Source organism: Engraulis encrasicolus, chromosome 11 (assembly GCF_034702125.1).
Source record: "Engraulis encrasicolus isolate BLACKSEA-1 chromosome 11, IST_EnEncr_1.0, whole genome shotgun sequence".
NCBI classification, from domain to species: domain Eukaryota; kingdom Metazoa; phylum Chordata; class Actinopteri; order Clupeiformes; family Engraulidae; genus Engraulis; species Engraulis encrasicolus.
The window spans coordinates 42,454,454-42,470,764 of record NC_085867.1 but is presented as its reverse complement, the minus strand read 5'-3'; the positions used below and the strand labels follow the sequence as shown (position 1 = coordinate 42,470,764).

General features: G+C 39.4%; 2 protein-coding genes across 2 annotated transcripts in view; one reads left to right on the top strand and one right to left on the bottom strand.

The window, feature by feature from the left end:
- The window catches only part of atp8b1 (ATPase phospholipid transporting 8B1), a 51,905-nt gene that overhangs the window by 28,356 nt on the left and 7,238 nt on the right, over positions 1-16,311 (top strand). Inside the window, exons 11-21 of the mRNA XM_063210681.1 lie at positions 724-812; positions 1,035-1,225; positions 1,673-1,881; positions 2,260-2,303; positions 2,481-2,637; positions 3,410-3,598; positions 4,496-4,608; positions 5,125-5,289; positions 14,579-14,690; positions 15,641-15,716; positions 16,059-16,182. Coding sequence (XP_063066751.1) covers positions 724-812; positions 1,035-1,225; positions 1,673-1,881; positions 2,260-2,303; positions 2,481-2,637; positions 3,410-3,598; positions 4,496-4,608; positions 5,125-5,289; positions 14,579-14,690; positions 15,641-15,716; positions 16,059-16,182 — 1,469 coding nt within the window. The remainder of the gene's footprint in view (positions 1-723; positions 813-1,034; positions 1,226-1,672; positions 1,882-2,259; positions 2,304-2,480; positions 2,638-3,409; positions 3,599-4,495; positions 4,609-5,124; positions 5,290-14,578; positions 14,691-15,640; positions 15,717-16,058; positions 16,183-16,311) is intronic.
- Positions 6,826-9,822, bottom strand: LOC134458628 (sialic acid-binding Ig-like lectin 12; the record flags this gene model as incomplete). The annotated part of the gene is made up of 2 exons (XM_063211058.1): positions 6,826-8,339; positions 9,417-9,822. Coding segments are annotated over 2 exons (876 nt in total), but the record flags the coding sequence as incomplete, so codon positions are not given.

Below are 16,311 nucleotides of genomic sequence, written 5' to 3'. Positions count from 1 at the left end.
CGGTATACCCACCACAAAAAAAGGAGACTACACCACTGGGTGCCACAGACACTTTTGTTGGTCTTCAGAGACTGTGTATGTTAGCTATAATCTGCATTTTAAAAAAAGGAAAAAACCTTGGGCTTCAGATTTTTTATTCATTTAAAGTGTGCCACAACTGGAATACAACAGGACTTTGTTCATCTGCTTTGATCAATTAGCTGACCACTAACATGAGTATATCCATCTCGCACCCTGCCTTCTTTTTATTAAAGGACCAGTTCAGTCAATTTCAATATGCTGTTGTATTGCTCATGCTACCCTTGACTTGTCAGTACCCGGTGATGCCACATTTTTCGGCTAAGCCCTATCCGAGATATGAGCTATTCTAATGGGGGCAGCGTTTTTAAAAAAAAATTTGGCCTACTCCAAATATTTTTCCATAAGGTACCGCTGTTTGCTAGTTGTCTGCTGATGTTGTATAACCTTTCAGATGTTTTTGGGAATAAATAAAAATGTTTTTATGAAATGTAAACAAAGAGCTGCCCCCATTACAATGACCAAGATCTCGGAAAAGGAAAAAAAACCTCAGGTACTGACAAGTCCAGGGTAGTGTGAGCATTACAACTGCATGTTGAAATTGACCAAACTGGTCCTTTAAGTTCAATGCCACTGGGTACTTGTTACATTTTGTAAAAAAGCAATTTAAAGCCCCAAAATAGACTAATGTTTTTTCATGTTAAGGTTTTGACACCAAAATCATGAGGAACGGCGGAAAGACACGATTCAAGAGGACGAAAATCGACATACTCATGAACTACATGGTGTACACTGTAAGTCTGTCTGTGAGGATTACAAGTGTCAACAAACAAGTTTACATATATATCATATATACATATATTACATATATTTTTTTTACATTTCTCAGACTATTCAATAATTTTCACTGCTGATTTTGTTTTTCAACACCACAATACCATGCCTGGCATACAAATACTGTCCTTAACCCAGCCTGAGTAGTGAAGTTGGTTTTCTGTACCTGGCTTGCTGTGCAGATCTTTGCCGTGTTGATTTTGGTGTGTGCTGGCTTGGCCATCGGCCACACGTACTGGTATGAAGACATTGGCAGCCAGGCCTGGTACCTCTGGGACGGCAAGGAGCAGTCTGCCTCATACAGGGGCTTCCTGAGTTTCTGGGGCTACATCATCGTGCTCAACACCATGGTGCCCATCTCACTCTATGTCAGGTAATTAAAAAAAAAAATCCTCCTTTCTTACTGGTCAAAAAAAACTATGCACTTTGTCGTGAATAAAGCAAATTGGTCAGTGTGCGTTGGAGTTTGCTTTTTGTTTTTTTAATTATTATTCTTACTGGTGAAATGGAGAATCTGTCTCTTTTGTCTCTCTCTCCGTCTCTCTCGCTCTTGCTCACTAATTCATCGTCTGACTCACTCGCTGCCCTATCACCTCCTCAAGCAAAACTTTCTCACTCTCCTTTGTTATTGTTGAATTGGTCATTACTGATACATTACCCTCGCTTTCGAAATCTCTCACAGGTACAGTTGATGTGCCCATAGGAATAAATAGAAGCATTTATGATGCCAAATCTCTCTCTCTCTCTCTCTCTCTCTCTCTCTCTCTCTCTCTCTCTCTCTCTCTCTCTCTCTCTCTCTCTCTCTCTCTCTCTCTCTCAGCGTGGAGGTTATCCGCTTGGGCCAGAGTAAGTTCATCAACTGGGATCTGCAGATGTACTACCAGGAGAAAGACACCCCTGCCAAGGCGCGCACCACCACCCTCAACGAGCAGCTAGGCCAGATCGAGTACATCTTCTCCGACAAGACCGGCACGCTCACTCAGAACATTATGGCCTTCAAAAAGTGCACCATATCCGGCCGCAGCTATGGTAATACAACCTTCAGCTCCTTTTTTTTGGTCATAAGGTGTCATAACTCCGGCAACATACTGTAGGCTGGAAAAGCGGCAAATGAGGCAGAAGTAAGCTTACAATATGTAATGGCCTGTGGCGTGGTGTGGTGGCAGGCAGAGTTTACATTTTTCTGAACGAGAGCTTCGGTTGAATGTTCCCCCCGATTGAATCTACCAAATCGAGTCTTTCGCGCTTTCGCAGCATTTATTCTGTTTAGTCCAAGTGCATTTTTATGGATGTTTTAAAAACTGTTTTGCCACCTTTTGCTTGTACAGTAAGTGTTTGTGTGACTCTGTGCAATTGTGGTTGTTGGTGTATTCACTTTGGGAATGCGTTCTCTCCTTTTTCTTTTAGGGGATCCCACAAGTGCTGAAGGAGTGACGTTAGACCGTGGACGGGTAACTTATCATTTTAATCGTTTCATGTCCGCACACTTCTCCCGTTTTTCTTTTTTTGCTTTTGTAATTTATTTTCCCAAGTGAACGTTTTCGAGTGCTGTGCTTGATTTTAATCGTTTCATAAATTTATTTTCCATTATATGCTGATGGTTTGTATTTGTCTTTTTGTTGTTACAGCCAGTTGACTTCAGCAAGTTCCCTTATGCAGACAAGAAGTTCCAGTTCTTTGACCATTACCTGATCTCCTGTATCCAGTCGAAGAAAGACAAGGACATGCTGGAGTTCTTCAAGCTGTTATCCCTCTGTCACACAGTCATGGTGGAGGAGAAGGAAGGTGAGCACGCAGTTTGCACCTATGCCATAAATGGGCAATTTACCCATAAGGACCTGGGTTCGAGTCCGTGGCCTGACTGGGTCATTTCTCAACCCTACTGTCCCATCTCCCTTTCCCTGTCATCTCCTGTCTGTACCTTCACTATTCTGCTCTATGTAACGGAGGCTAACTAGCACAGAGTTGGCGTGGAACGTTGGTAAACCTCCCTCCGATAGCCTCATACAGTCTAGTGCCGTCTGGCCGAGAGACTAGTCTCTTGGCCCAGTGGTATCGTACTGTGTCTCCCAATGCCGGACCGTTGTAGTTGACGAGGATGCAGGTTCGATCCCCGAGGGGGGTGAACAGGTGCAAGATGACCTCCGTCGCATCTACATCAATTTAGGCACAACTACACCCCCACCCCAAACAAAACAAAAACAACAAAAAACAAACAAAAAAAGGTTATGTGGCCCGCTGAGCCATTTCATCTGGCCCACAGAGCCTTTATAGGAAAGGCAGCTCTTCAATCAAAAGAAATGCTTTCACCAGTCATTCTTATAATGTCTAGGCCTATTGTGGGCTTGAGATTAACCAATGCATTCTCCCTCTACTCCTGTTCCTTCCCCACCTCTTATAACAAACCTTTTCCTTATTGGTAAATCATTAATTTATTCATGGGGGATCAAGTGTGGTTTTTAAAAATATAAACAGCACTTAAATTTAGGGGAAGGAGATCGTACTTACTTGTATGACAATGCCAATTAACTCTTGAACTTTGACACCTGTGCCCTAGGTGAGCTGATTTACCAGGCTGCGTCCCCAGACGAGGGCGCTCTTGTGACGGCGGCGCGGAACTTTGGCTTCGTCTTCCTGTCGCGCACGCAGGACACGATCACCATCAGCGAGATGGGCAAGGAGGCCACCTACGAGATGCTCGCCCTGCTCGACTTCAACAGCGACCGCAAGCGCATGTCTATCATCCGTTAGTAGCCTTACCGTTTACTCATTTCTTTCTCTGATGCTTCCGTTGGTACTGTCTGTACCTTAGTTTTTGGTAACTTTTGGTAATTTTATTTTGCTGTTTAGTTTTTTTTTTTAGTGCATCGATCTTCATGTATCACAATATTGTGTACTTACATTGAACATGTCAAAGCCTAAAGTGCATAGGGTACATATTATTACATATTTCTTTTATCTGTACCCAAATACGGAAACTTATTGGGACCGTGACATTAAGTGCAGCCTTTTTTTTTTCTCAAAACCTACATGTACGTCAAGTTTCAATTGCAGCTACATGATAAAAAATGTGTGCTTGTTTGCAAACTATCAAGTGGAATGGGGAGAAATGCCACACTTGCAGGTGTGGGTGTCAACGAAAATGCTTCATTTAACATTGATGCCATTGCTTGGTTGCGCCTCTCTTACTCATAGTGGTAGAAATTGTATGTGGGCTGGCTTTTGAAGTCAGTGTGCCATTTCCCATCCAAGAAATTCTGTTCTCTTGCTTCTTGGCAAGCGTACGGGACACATTACCATCCTGCATACGGACTAGGGCTGTAACAATATTGTATCAAACCAAGAGATCGTGATATGCAGAGTCATGATACTGTATCGTGGTGCAACATGGCAGTATCATGATACATTTTTTTTTTTTACAATTTTATTTTACAATGGTTGCAAATGTGAAAAAAACGAAAATGAATTGAATTAAAAATGTACATTTAAAATGTCATGGGCTGTATGGAACCGTAGGTCAAAAATCGTGATGGGAATCGAATCGTGAGTTGAGCGTATCGTTACAGCCCTAATACAGACACATTACCATCCTGCGACATCACGTCCTCTGCCTGCCTCTAAGTGCCTCTTCTCTGCTTCACAGTGAGGTTTCCGGATGGTCGCATTCGCCTGTACTGCAAAGGAGCTGACACGGTCATTTACGAGCGCCTAAGCCCACAATCCCGCCACAAGGAGACGACACAAGAAGCATTAGACGTAAGGACCATGTTGTAACCCTCTTAGTTTCCTGTATCAACTTGATAAGTGCTCAAAAACAGAAATAGTTGCAGAGAGTCACATCTAGTGCTTACAACCAGTATCACAGTTTTCAAACAGTACCAAAGCAGTTTTAGAAGTTATTGAATGCCTTTTGTACACCAATGGAGCTGAATGTCACCTTTCCTGAATTCTCAGTGGTTACATGTACAGTATCTATATATTCCTTGGTGGCACATGTAGCACTACATCCTTTGTATTAAATGTACTCCAGAAAAGTAGAATATTTTTTACACATATTTAAATATAATGCTAAGAATGGGAGTGATTGGTTTTCATAAGTACAATTTAAAACGAGATATCTAAAGAGAGATGGATTGAAAAGGTTTCTCAGACCAAAACATACACTTGGTGTAAATGTGTCTTGTATTTAAAGTACCATTCTGAAACTGACGAGTAAAAAAAAAAAAGCCCATGAGTGAAATCAAATTCAAACCATGATCTCGCATTTTTTAGATCTTCGCCAATGAGACACTTCGAACCCTGTGCCTGTGCTACAAGGACATAAGTCATGCTGAGTTTGAAGCTTGGACTCGGAAGCACCACGAGGCCAGTGTGGCCCTGGGCAACAGGGAAGAGGCCTTGGACACCGTGTACGAATTGATCGAGAAGGACATGCTGGTAAGAAAATATCAACACTCGCATACTGTATCGTTCTATTTCTTGAAGAACTGGCACTGGGTTATGGGGAAAAATCAAATCAAAATTGTATTTATTCATTTCATTTATCGTTTAATTTACTGTTCTGGGAGGAATCAGAGGAAGGCACGTGGTACTTTCCTTTTAACCCGTTAAAACACAGTGCTGTAAATTTGCTGTTACCAGAATGGCAATGACTCATGTCGTAGTGCATTACCAAATGCCCTGTGTCATGTCATAGTATTGTAGTACTATGGTAGTTAAGTTTTCAAGGACTATTACAGTGTGCCACTGGAGGTAAAGAACAATTCATAAAGATGTGCAGTGATGCAGGCAATATAAAATACAAATAAGAAAGTTTACAAATCAATTTTAAGAACAGTCATGATGAACAGCAATCAGTTATGCAATCAGCTTATGATTGTCTCTTTGATAAGTTTTTTTAAATGAATTGGCCTTACCAATATAGTTCTACACTACTGTATGTGTTGTTTTAATAACCCATTTTGTCAACAAAAAATGAAGGGTGCCTCGGTCTGGTATTGTTTTGCCACGGCTTTCTTTCATAGTGGTCGCCAAGTGTCGATTTCATGCAATTCAAACGAATTCATGCAATTTCAACTAATCACTCTGATGTCGCTGTTGCGTCGTTTTTTCAGAAGGCGACATCTGTAAGCACAACAAAGCCCTTGGATATTGATGTTACTGAATTTTCAAATGAATGAATTGGGATCACTACTACTGTACATTCCAAACAACCACTGAGTGCGTTTACATGCAGTTCAGTATCCCGAATATGAGGCTTATCCCGGTTATGATCATATTCGGGATAAGGTGTTTATATGCGCACAGAACGTTATATCCCAGTCTACATTCTTGGCCGTTATAGAATTCTCTTCAAATGCGTGTAGCCTGGATACCAGCAACAGCGTTCCATGGGAAGCCCCTGTATTCGGGATAAGGTGTATACATGCGTCAGTATCCCGGCTTCTTTCGGAAAACTCCACCTAGCATATCCCGATTTCTCAGTATCCCGAATAAGGGCTTATTCGGGATACTGAAGTGTTTATATGCGCAAACGCAAATTCGGGATACTTAATATCCCGATCATATTCGGGATACTGAACTGCATGTATACGCACTCACTGATTTCAAGGGGTTTTTGAAATCTTTATTTATGTTTATTTTGTATTGTTACATTTTTAAAAATGACCGTGGTCTAAACATAAAAACTACAAACATAATGATGTAACCCTATGTCTTAAATTAAACCTCAAATATTAGTAATGAACATTTTTAAGAAGTTGAAGCAACTTTCATAATACAAGTGCCAAAGAATACTTTAATGTGACAGAGGTTACATGAAATGGCGGATATAGATGCAAAGCATAGCAGTAGACTCCTTCTATGTGAAGTCAATTCCAAGCTACACGGTGTTCCCAGATGGAAAATGCTGAATTATCATACCAAAACCGGAAAATTATGTTTTTTGGGAGGATATTATCTTGCAAGACCCAAATTGTTGTTTCAAGGCATCTAAATGAACTGAATGACAACTCTGAAATTATTGTACATCATTTTTTTTTTAGCGTACAGAGGACAAAATGGACAAAATGATGGTACACATATGATAATTATCGTACATGCGGCAGCACTGAAGCTACATGACTATGTTATGTGACAACAAGCCGCAGGAACAGGCCACAAGTAGGGCCTATTGAGTTTTATCATCGGTTCTGAGAAAGCATATTCTTAGCTTCATTGATCACTTACACATGGCAATCCAATAATATTTGACGGATCTGTGATCTCTATATGTTCACTTAAAACAGAGAATGGAAAGATTCAGCTCTGAAACTTTCTCTCGCCCATAGAAGACGCATGAAGCAAGGTCTTTTAAGGACAGAGTGTATTATTTTAGTTGAAAAACCTATACTGTTTTTGTCTGAAGTATTGAGTACTTTCTTCAAGACCGCAGTTTTTTCATTTTCTCTTTGGCCAATGTGTGTCTGGGATTGAAATCTGAACACTCGCATATGAGCATCTACATCACTTCTGTTGGGAATGCACCCTCAGAGGACTGTTGATTAATGGTGTCGTAGACTGCTTCATTTCTCTTGGTCAACACCATGTATGTTCGTGAAGTCTCATTTTGCTTGGCAGATTTCTGACTCTTCCTGCATGGGAAACAAAAATAATCTATAAGCTAAATAATCTGATCAGCCATAGATGTCTTATATCCTAATCATCCCCATCGTTTCTACACTACATTTTCACCCCTTCATGAAAAGCACTGGTCTCTTACCAAACCACTGCCATGACCATCAGAGCAGAAAGGAGTAATGCATTCAAAGTCGCCAGTGTGCTCACTACAATCCATGGCAGGTTGCAGTTCCCAGGATCTAAATATACACAAGAGGTTGTTTATTTTAAGTGCTATTATATTACTGTAATGTGGACTTGTGACTAAAACATTTCCTGTAATGAAATTGAAAATACTGCAGCACATCTAGGCAAAATGCACAAATTCTAAGTCCCTGTGATAAGTTTTCCAGACTTAACTTAAATAGTGCAAATAAAAAATACTGCACATGCATACAAAATAATCAAACACAGTACAATGCCCAACATTCTCTGAAGCTCTTTTTTATTATGTAGAGTGCATCTTCTAAAATCTGAATATAAAAACCTACCTTCTTCCTCTCCTGTAAAGCTTTTCTCCACTAAAGTAAACTTTATCCTTGCTTTGCCAATTTGGTTTACACTGAAGCACTCCATGGTGTTATTGACAAGGCTGAAATTGGCTGTGGTGATAGTACTGGTCACGGTGCTTGTAGCTATCGATACTGACTCTGTGATGTTGTAGTCTTTGGAGTTGAGCCCTACTTGACACTGGGTAACGGGAATAGGCCAGCCATGGCTCACACATGTACAGGTTAAGAAATGGCCGTCCATTATGCAGTGAGGGTCATTCTTTATCCTTGGAGCATCTGTTTTGTAGAGGAATAAAGTGACGTTACACACAATGAACCCTTATCCCCACACCCAGCCTTTACCTCCAAAATACTAAGCTCTGTGAAATGTACAATTTGTAAGATTTTTAGTTGTTTATTTCCAGAATGCATGCGACCCATTCACTAATGTTACCTTTTTCATGAATACTTACCACCACCATCAAATTCTAAGTATTCATTATGACTGGAAAAATTGCACTTTTCATACATGAAAAGGGGGATCTTCTCCATGGTCTGCCATTTTGAATTTCCAGAAATAGACATTTTTAGCGGCAAAAATGACTCTGCTTGGGCCATACTAGAAAATATTAGTTCATTACTTAGTAAACTTTAATGAAAAGATCAAATTTGGCAATAGGCAACTCTCTTTCAATGAGCAGCATAGTTGCAGTACATCTTTTGACCATTTCCTGCACAATGTACCTTTTTAAACTTTTTTCCTTGTTGCGTATGAATTTTGTGTGTTCAATCATTTTTCAACAAAAATGAATGGGATTTTCTCCAGAGCATTACACCAAGTTTGACTTCACTCAAATATTTTTTTGTGGAGACTTGTGAACATGAAGCAGACATAATAAACAGTTTTTATTTTTACCCAGAAATCTATGCAAGATCTTGCAGATGGCACATGTTGCAGTATACACAATACACGGGCATCAAAAACAGAAAAAACAATACGTTTGGATGAGAAGCCATTACTTACATTGAACTTCAAGGGTCACATTTTTTTCTGTGGTGATCGAGCCCAAGTAGACAACAACACATGTCAGAACAGTGTTGTGGTCAGTGAATTTGAACGAACGTTCGAGATATGAGCTATGATGAACATGGCCATTAGACATTACTATTCGACCAACTTCAAATGGTCCTTCAGCATTTCCCTTCCAACTTATAACTGGTGGAGTCCCAGGGCAATATCCAGGGGCAGAACAGTGTATAGTGTGATGTTCCCCCTCGGTCAGAATTGGAACATCTATCTCTGGTTTGCTGGAAAGGTCTAGAATGTGTTTGGAAAATGAAGAAGTCAAAGAACAGTGTTGCGAAAATGCAGTCAGGCAGTGTAAGAAAATACAAAAGTTTTTCTCTAATGCTCACCAGAAACGAAGATGAATACACTCTCAGTGAAAATGTATGTCTCTTTCTCTCCCCATTCCAACTTGAATCTGTACTCGCCATCATTTTTTCCCTCCTGTGCATCATTCACTCGAAAACTGCATCTCCTCTCTCCTTGCTTCAGCATGAGTGTACCTATGATGATATTCTCAGGCACATAGTCAGGGTTGGAGGTGTTGTTCCCCCTAAACCATATTCTCTTGTGGGGTTCAGCTACTGTGTTAGGTGGATAGGTGAATTTGCATGGCACTTCTGCACATAAGCCAGCCTCTACAGAAATGTTGGTTGGGACACTGATGGAGAAGTCTGTGCCAAATCCTTTGGGCTCTACAATTGTAAAAGAGGAATGTGTATTGTGGATGTATAAGGGGAAAAAAATATGTTCAGATTACAGTGTTCAGTTTTTCGGAATACTGATACCTTTTACATGTTTAATTTACTGAAATAAATTTTGATTTTGATAGCGATATAGACTACAAAAAGTTGTAAGCTGATTACATGTTAGCAGTGAATGAAAAGGATTTTTTAATTAAATGAATACACGTGCGTACATCCGTACATAAATATATTTGGTAACTTTTTAGTGTTATATTTATGAGCACTAATACATACAATATTAATACCTGTACGGTAACTTGTAAGGCATGTACTAAGCAAAATCAAACATTTGTTAGGCATGTGTTCGCAAATGTCTTGTTCATACAAAATAAGGAATTTATTACCAATATAACCTGAGTAAGGACCTAGTAGGCCTAGAGTTCTATTTATTAGTATGCAGTAAGTGCCAGATGCAATGTGTATAAGCTCCTGGTACACGATGTGAACAAACCCTGAACAGTGTTAGAACAGATATGAAATAAGCACAAATGACAGGCCAACCTCATCGCTCTGGGTCACAGGAGCTGTTTACCACAGCACCTTGCCAAACAACTAGAAGATAGGCTCCCTTTTCTGAAGTGGTGGTTATATTGGTAATAAATCCGTAATTGTGCATGAACAAGACATTTGTGAATACATGCATAAAAAATGTTTGATTTTGCTTAGTACATGCCGTACAAGTTGCTTGTACAGGCATTTACATTGTATGTATAAGTGCTAATAGATGTAACACTAAAATAAAGTGTTACCATATTTCTCCATCTCGATCAATCTACTGTAATATATACATATACTGTACATGTCTGTATATGTATATACACATGTATGTGTGCACTGCATACATATATTTTAGGTAAACAAAGATGTCCTTACCTGGTGGGTATGATGTGGAATCTATTGTCCTCAGCAGTACTAGTAAACCAAGGTAATGATGGCCTACCATCTTCTATTTGAGATATCTGTGAAAATATTTTTTTTTAACAAAAGTGCAGCATTTTTAAACAACAGCCTGAAAATGTCTCTTCATAAACTTTAGCTTTTGCTTCTGGCCTTTTCCAGTTCCGTTGCGTACTGAAAACTTCTGTGTGGTCTGATTTCAATATTGTCAGTGAAATCACCTCTCAATCATTTTAAGTGCTCAAGCTGATCATGTAATCATCCTTGCATTTGAAATAAAATGGTATAGCATTTGCAAGCACATACACAAAATCAAACAAGCAAGCAAGCAAACAAATAAGCCATTGGTTTTCAAAGTGGGGGGGCGGGGACTCCTGGTAGGCCGTGAGGAGGTGCTAGGGGGGCCGCGGCAGGTTGGCCAGACAAGTATAGCACAACAAAGTGAATAATTTCATAAACTAAATAACTAACATAAACAAACAAACAAAAAAAGCTAAACAATAGACCAGCTAGACAATTGCATCTTTGAATATTACTAGGCCTACTATTATCGTTATTATTTTATATATCCTAGTGGGGCACTGCCACACCGACCTAGACTTAAGGGGGTGCACAGAAACAAAAAGTGAGGCACAACCCATGTAAGGGGGCTGTAGGCATAATTATCTCTGTACATTTTTTACTGATGTTAATAACAATTTTAAAACAGTTTGTACTGTTCTGTAAAAAGTTCAATAGTTCAGAGTGAGACCTTTTAGAACATTGAACTGAAAGATGATACTGAAATACTGAACTGAAGAAGTGTTCTCATCCTGAAACTAGACAGCACATGTTAGAAATAGGAAAAGCCATTTTTGGCAACTGTCACCTATGATGTCAATTGTGAAATAAAAACAATTACTTTTGCTTAACTCAGAGAGAGTCAAGATCGGTTCGCTATGAGACAGAGCTCGTTCTCTGAAAAGCGCTCCTCTCTTCCTCTCCCTTTGGCCAAAGTGTAAAACCTTACTATAGTACTCTTGTCCGTGCCTGTTCATTGCAATTGTATACAAAATTGTCTGATTTTCTTGACTGGCCTTGGCTGGAATCTACCCATATATGGGCGGCCTTGTCAGGGTAAAGTTTGGGAACCCCTGAAGTAAGCTATTGTGGAAGAAAGGTGAATTAAAATGTTGTCTTCTGACCTCCTCAGAGGGTGGACTCGTCTCAAATCAGAACAAAAGTTGTCCAAACATGTCTAAATATTGCTGAAGGTTTATTTACTCAAGATGCACAAAAGACAGTACACCATAAATATAGCGATACAATCAATGCATAAGTCTGATGCAAAGTTTCTGCAAACAGCCACCTTAAAAGACAGAGAAGACACAACACAAAGTTGCAACCTGGAAACCTGCCCTGAGATGCTTCTAGTAGCACACCCAAAGCAAGTGACCCCAAGGGCTTGACTCTTCTCTCTTTTTATCATCTCAGGCCCTTCTAGCATGTTCCATTTCCTCAGCCAATCAGTATCTTCCATGATGTCACGGAGACTTTAATTTATTTATATCTTCATCTTACTTGCTTTGAATTCCTTTTAAGGCAATATTCTCTTGGTTTCTTTCTCTCTAGCACACAGGACATATAAGCAAACAACAGGTTACGAGTCGAGTGTAATTATTACAGTGGCTTTCAACTTTCCTTGAGCCAAGGTACACCTGCTTCTTATCATCTTCCTTTTCAATGACACTTGTTGTCCAAGGACTACAGATGAATAATACCCTTATGGTTGTAATATGGATCGTTATACACATTATACACAATTGCATGTTGCATATAATGTATAATCCTTGTCAAATAAAATAGAATAAAAGTATATGAGACTGCTCCTTCACCCCTCTCAGCCGTTACATTTTGTTCCACCCTCTTGGCCTTAGTCTAAACACAAATTGTCCCTGCATTGTGTTTTTTCGCACCCTTAAATCTAGTTCTCCATTTGCTTGACCCAACAGCGTTGTGGTTTTATCACGTCCTATTTCTGCTAGTCGCACAAGCCTTTGCGCTAGAACATCTCATCTTGTTTTGCACAGAATCGTTGTCTAAAAAAAGAAGCTTAGTTTGAAACCTTTTACAATTCGTATGTCTAAGTGTCTGCTATAGTAGGCTACATGACAGGGGAAATGTTCTTGTCTGTGAGCATGTAGGCCTAATGTGTCTCCTAAAATAAGCTCAGTAATTTTCCATCTGAACCCTCTTCTGATAATCTTATGTATGCCCGTGCTGACGATTTTAAAGATGTGGAAGAACAAACAAAGTTGGTCTGTTCTGTTCTTACTTAAAAAAAATTTATTTGTGCTTTATACATGCAATTTAACGCTTTTTATGCCATCATCACCCCAAAAAAATACCACACTATGCATCATTAAAAGAAGCCTACGGGTAGTAAGGGTGCACTGTAGGCGGCATGCTGTTCTTGATATGTGTTTTTTGAGGACTTTGATGAAAGTGCTTCCATTTGCTATTCTTCAGCAATGCTCCTAGGACTTTGTATTATCACCAAATCCTTCACATCTTGGTGTGTTCAGTAAATGAGCTCCTCAGTCAGAGTTGTAATACACTCCTCTGATTAATATGAAAGTTCTGGAATGTGTCTTGTAAATCTTTGCAATAAACTTGAAAGCTGGACACTGGTGACCTTGGAAAGGCATTATATTACTTACATTTAAGTATTCATAAAAGTTGGAGCAGGCTTCACCCTAACATACAGTGAGGAAAAAAAGTATTTGATCCCTTGCTGATTTTGTTGGTTTGCCCACTAATAAAGACATGATCAGTCTATGTTAATGTTAATGATAAAATGTATTCTAATATGGAGAGACAGAATATTAAAAAGAAAATCCAGAAAATAACTTTGAAGAATATATTTGAATTGATTTGTTTTCCATTGAGGAAGATAAGTATTTGACCCCTCTTGCCAAAGAAGACAGACTTTGTAGCAAAGCCCTTGTTTTCTGGTACAGAGGTCAGATGTTTCTTTCAGTTAATGGCAATGTTTGTGGATATATTAGAAGAGATTTTGTACACTTTTCTTTGCAGATCATCTCTAAATCATTTAAGTTTTATGACTGTAGCTTGTCCAGTGGGAGCCTCAGTTCCCTCCATAGGAATATGATAGGATTCATCAAGAGATGAAATACTTATTTTCCTCGCTGTATGTTTCTCTTCTTTCAGGGCGCTGAATAAAGTAATAATGTATAACTGGAATGAGACAAATCTCCCACCATGCAACTTTTTTTAAATTTTCACGACACGGACTATTTTCGGTATTCCTCCTTCCTCGTTGTAATGTGTCCACACACAGGAATTTGTCAGAACATAGAAATGAGTCTCTGTAATAAAAAGACGATTTTCTCTTGGTTTTATTTATTTTCAGTTACATTCAGCCATTACCTTCTATGTTTAGGGAGGGATTGAAACTGGATGATCCCAAAATCAACTCCCTAACAGTTGAGCAATAACTGTCCACTGATGTACTGTAGAGAAGTGAAGGAATGTTCTGGAACAGGGCTAAAATTCTAAAGAGGGCCAACATCAAAAGCTGGGACGAAGCTGCGGGCAGAATTAAACGTGGAAAAAACCTGACTAAAATTGTGCTTCCATACATTTAATACTCAAAGCTAGGCAAATGTCACAAACAGTTCAGTTGTACACACACGATTTTGTGTCAAAGTCCTATTACTAAATATAATGGAGTACGTGGGCCATCTGTAATACATTTTGACACAATCTTGCGTGCCAAATAAAATGCCATTGCGGCCCAGGTTTGGCCCCCGGGCCTTGGTGTGCCATTTCTGTTCTAGAACTAAGGTGCTGTTCTGTGTGCCTTGCAGCTCATCGGTGCCACGGCAATAGAGGACAAGCTTCAGGACGGGGTTCCAGAAACGATCGCCAAACTAGCCAAGGCTGACATCAAGATCTGGGTCTTGACGGGTGATAAGAAAGGTAGGCCTACAGCACACACCCATCATGTTTTAGAAAATGAGAGGTGGGAATGATAGCAGTAATGACAAGGTGATAAGAGGCCATTCTTGCAAATACAAGATATGCATTTGTTGCTTTTATGCATCATTAAATAAAATAGCTTGACCTTGATTTACTGTAATTTTGGGCAGTTAGGTCATCAGAGTAACTCATTCATTTAAATGAGAATCCTGACTAATTTCAACATACATGTTGTACTGCTCAAGCCAACCTTCACTAGTCAGTACCTGAACATGAAAACATTCATCATTATTATTATTCAACGGTCCTGGCCAGCTAGCCTGGGGCATTGTTTGATTACATACTACTGTAGAACATCCTGGAAGTTAGTGCTGTGTTGTACTTGTCGAGATGTTTGCCGATGTTGCATGACTCTTATGATGATCTTTGTAACTAAGACATTTCAAATCCCATGTAAACAAACTAATACAACTGCATGTTGCAATTGGCTGGGATTCTCTGGTTCAAAAGAAAACGGTGTGACTGGCCAAACCTTCATCAGTTTTTCCAAATACATAAACACTTAACCCATGGATGCCTAAAGCACCTGCAAAAAATGCCTGCTGAATGCCTAAGCCCTATTTGGGAAAAGTTGCCCTCAGCCTATGAAAACCTTAATATCTCAGCCTCTGAAGCACATAAAACATAAATTAAATTGCATTTCAATGCCAAGACCCCCATCTTGCATTAGAATGTGTTCATTCAGCTCTTACATACCCACTTTTGTAATATAAAAATATAAAATTTCATGAACCTGAATGCTGCGTCATGCAGCTCCAGGTGCCAAAAGTCAATGTTGCGCAACACAAGATCCAGCATCAATGGGTTAAGTAGCAGTGTTCAACTTCTCATAATTTTCCAGCCTTCCTGTTGTAAAACATCATCTACGGTATGTGATTTTTTTTTTTTAGAAACTGCTGAGAATATTGGCTATTCATGTGAGCTGCTGACCGATGACATGCAGATCCATTATGGAGAGAATGTTAAGTAAGTCTCCGGCAGATACTCATGAGTTCTGTTATGATTTTTATTTATTATTACTCTTTTTATTGTTTTGTTCAAGGACTGATACAGAAAAATGGACACATTCTGAAGTCTTCCCTTTCCATAAGAATAGAGCATCTCCCACATCTCATTGAGATGATTTGTAGTTATGTTATGTTTCTTTTCTTTTCTCAATGTTGCCTCCTTTGCTTGCGTTGACATCTTTTTGTAATTGGGTGTGAGACACATTGTGTAACCTAATCAGACAAATGTGTGTAATTCAGCTTACATTGACAAGTTTGTGTTATCGATCATGATGTCAAAACTTTCTTCTTTTTTTTTAAGTGAGAAACTGAGCCAACGTCAAGCCAACAGAAGGAACAACCCCATTGCGAAAGCGAAAAAAACCAAAGAGCCTTTCTTCACCGGCACAGACAAAAACGCCCTGATCATCACAGGCTCATGGCTGGTACGCTCTCAACAAACACAAACAAATGACAATAATGACCAACACGTTTGTTAAAATGTGCTTGTGCTTTAACTCGTGCTTGTGTGCGGGAGGTCTTGCGTCCTTAAGTTAGATTGAAATCATCTCGAA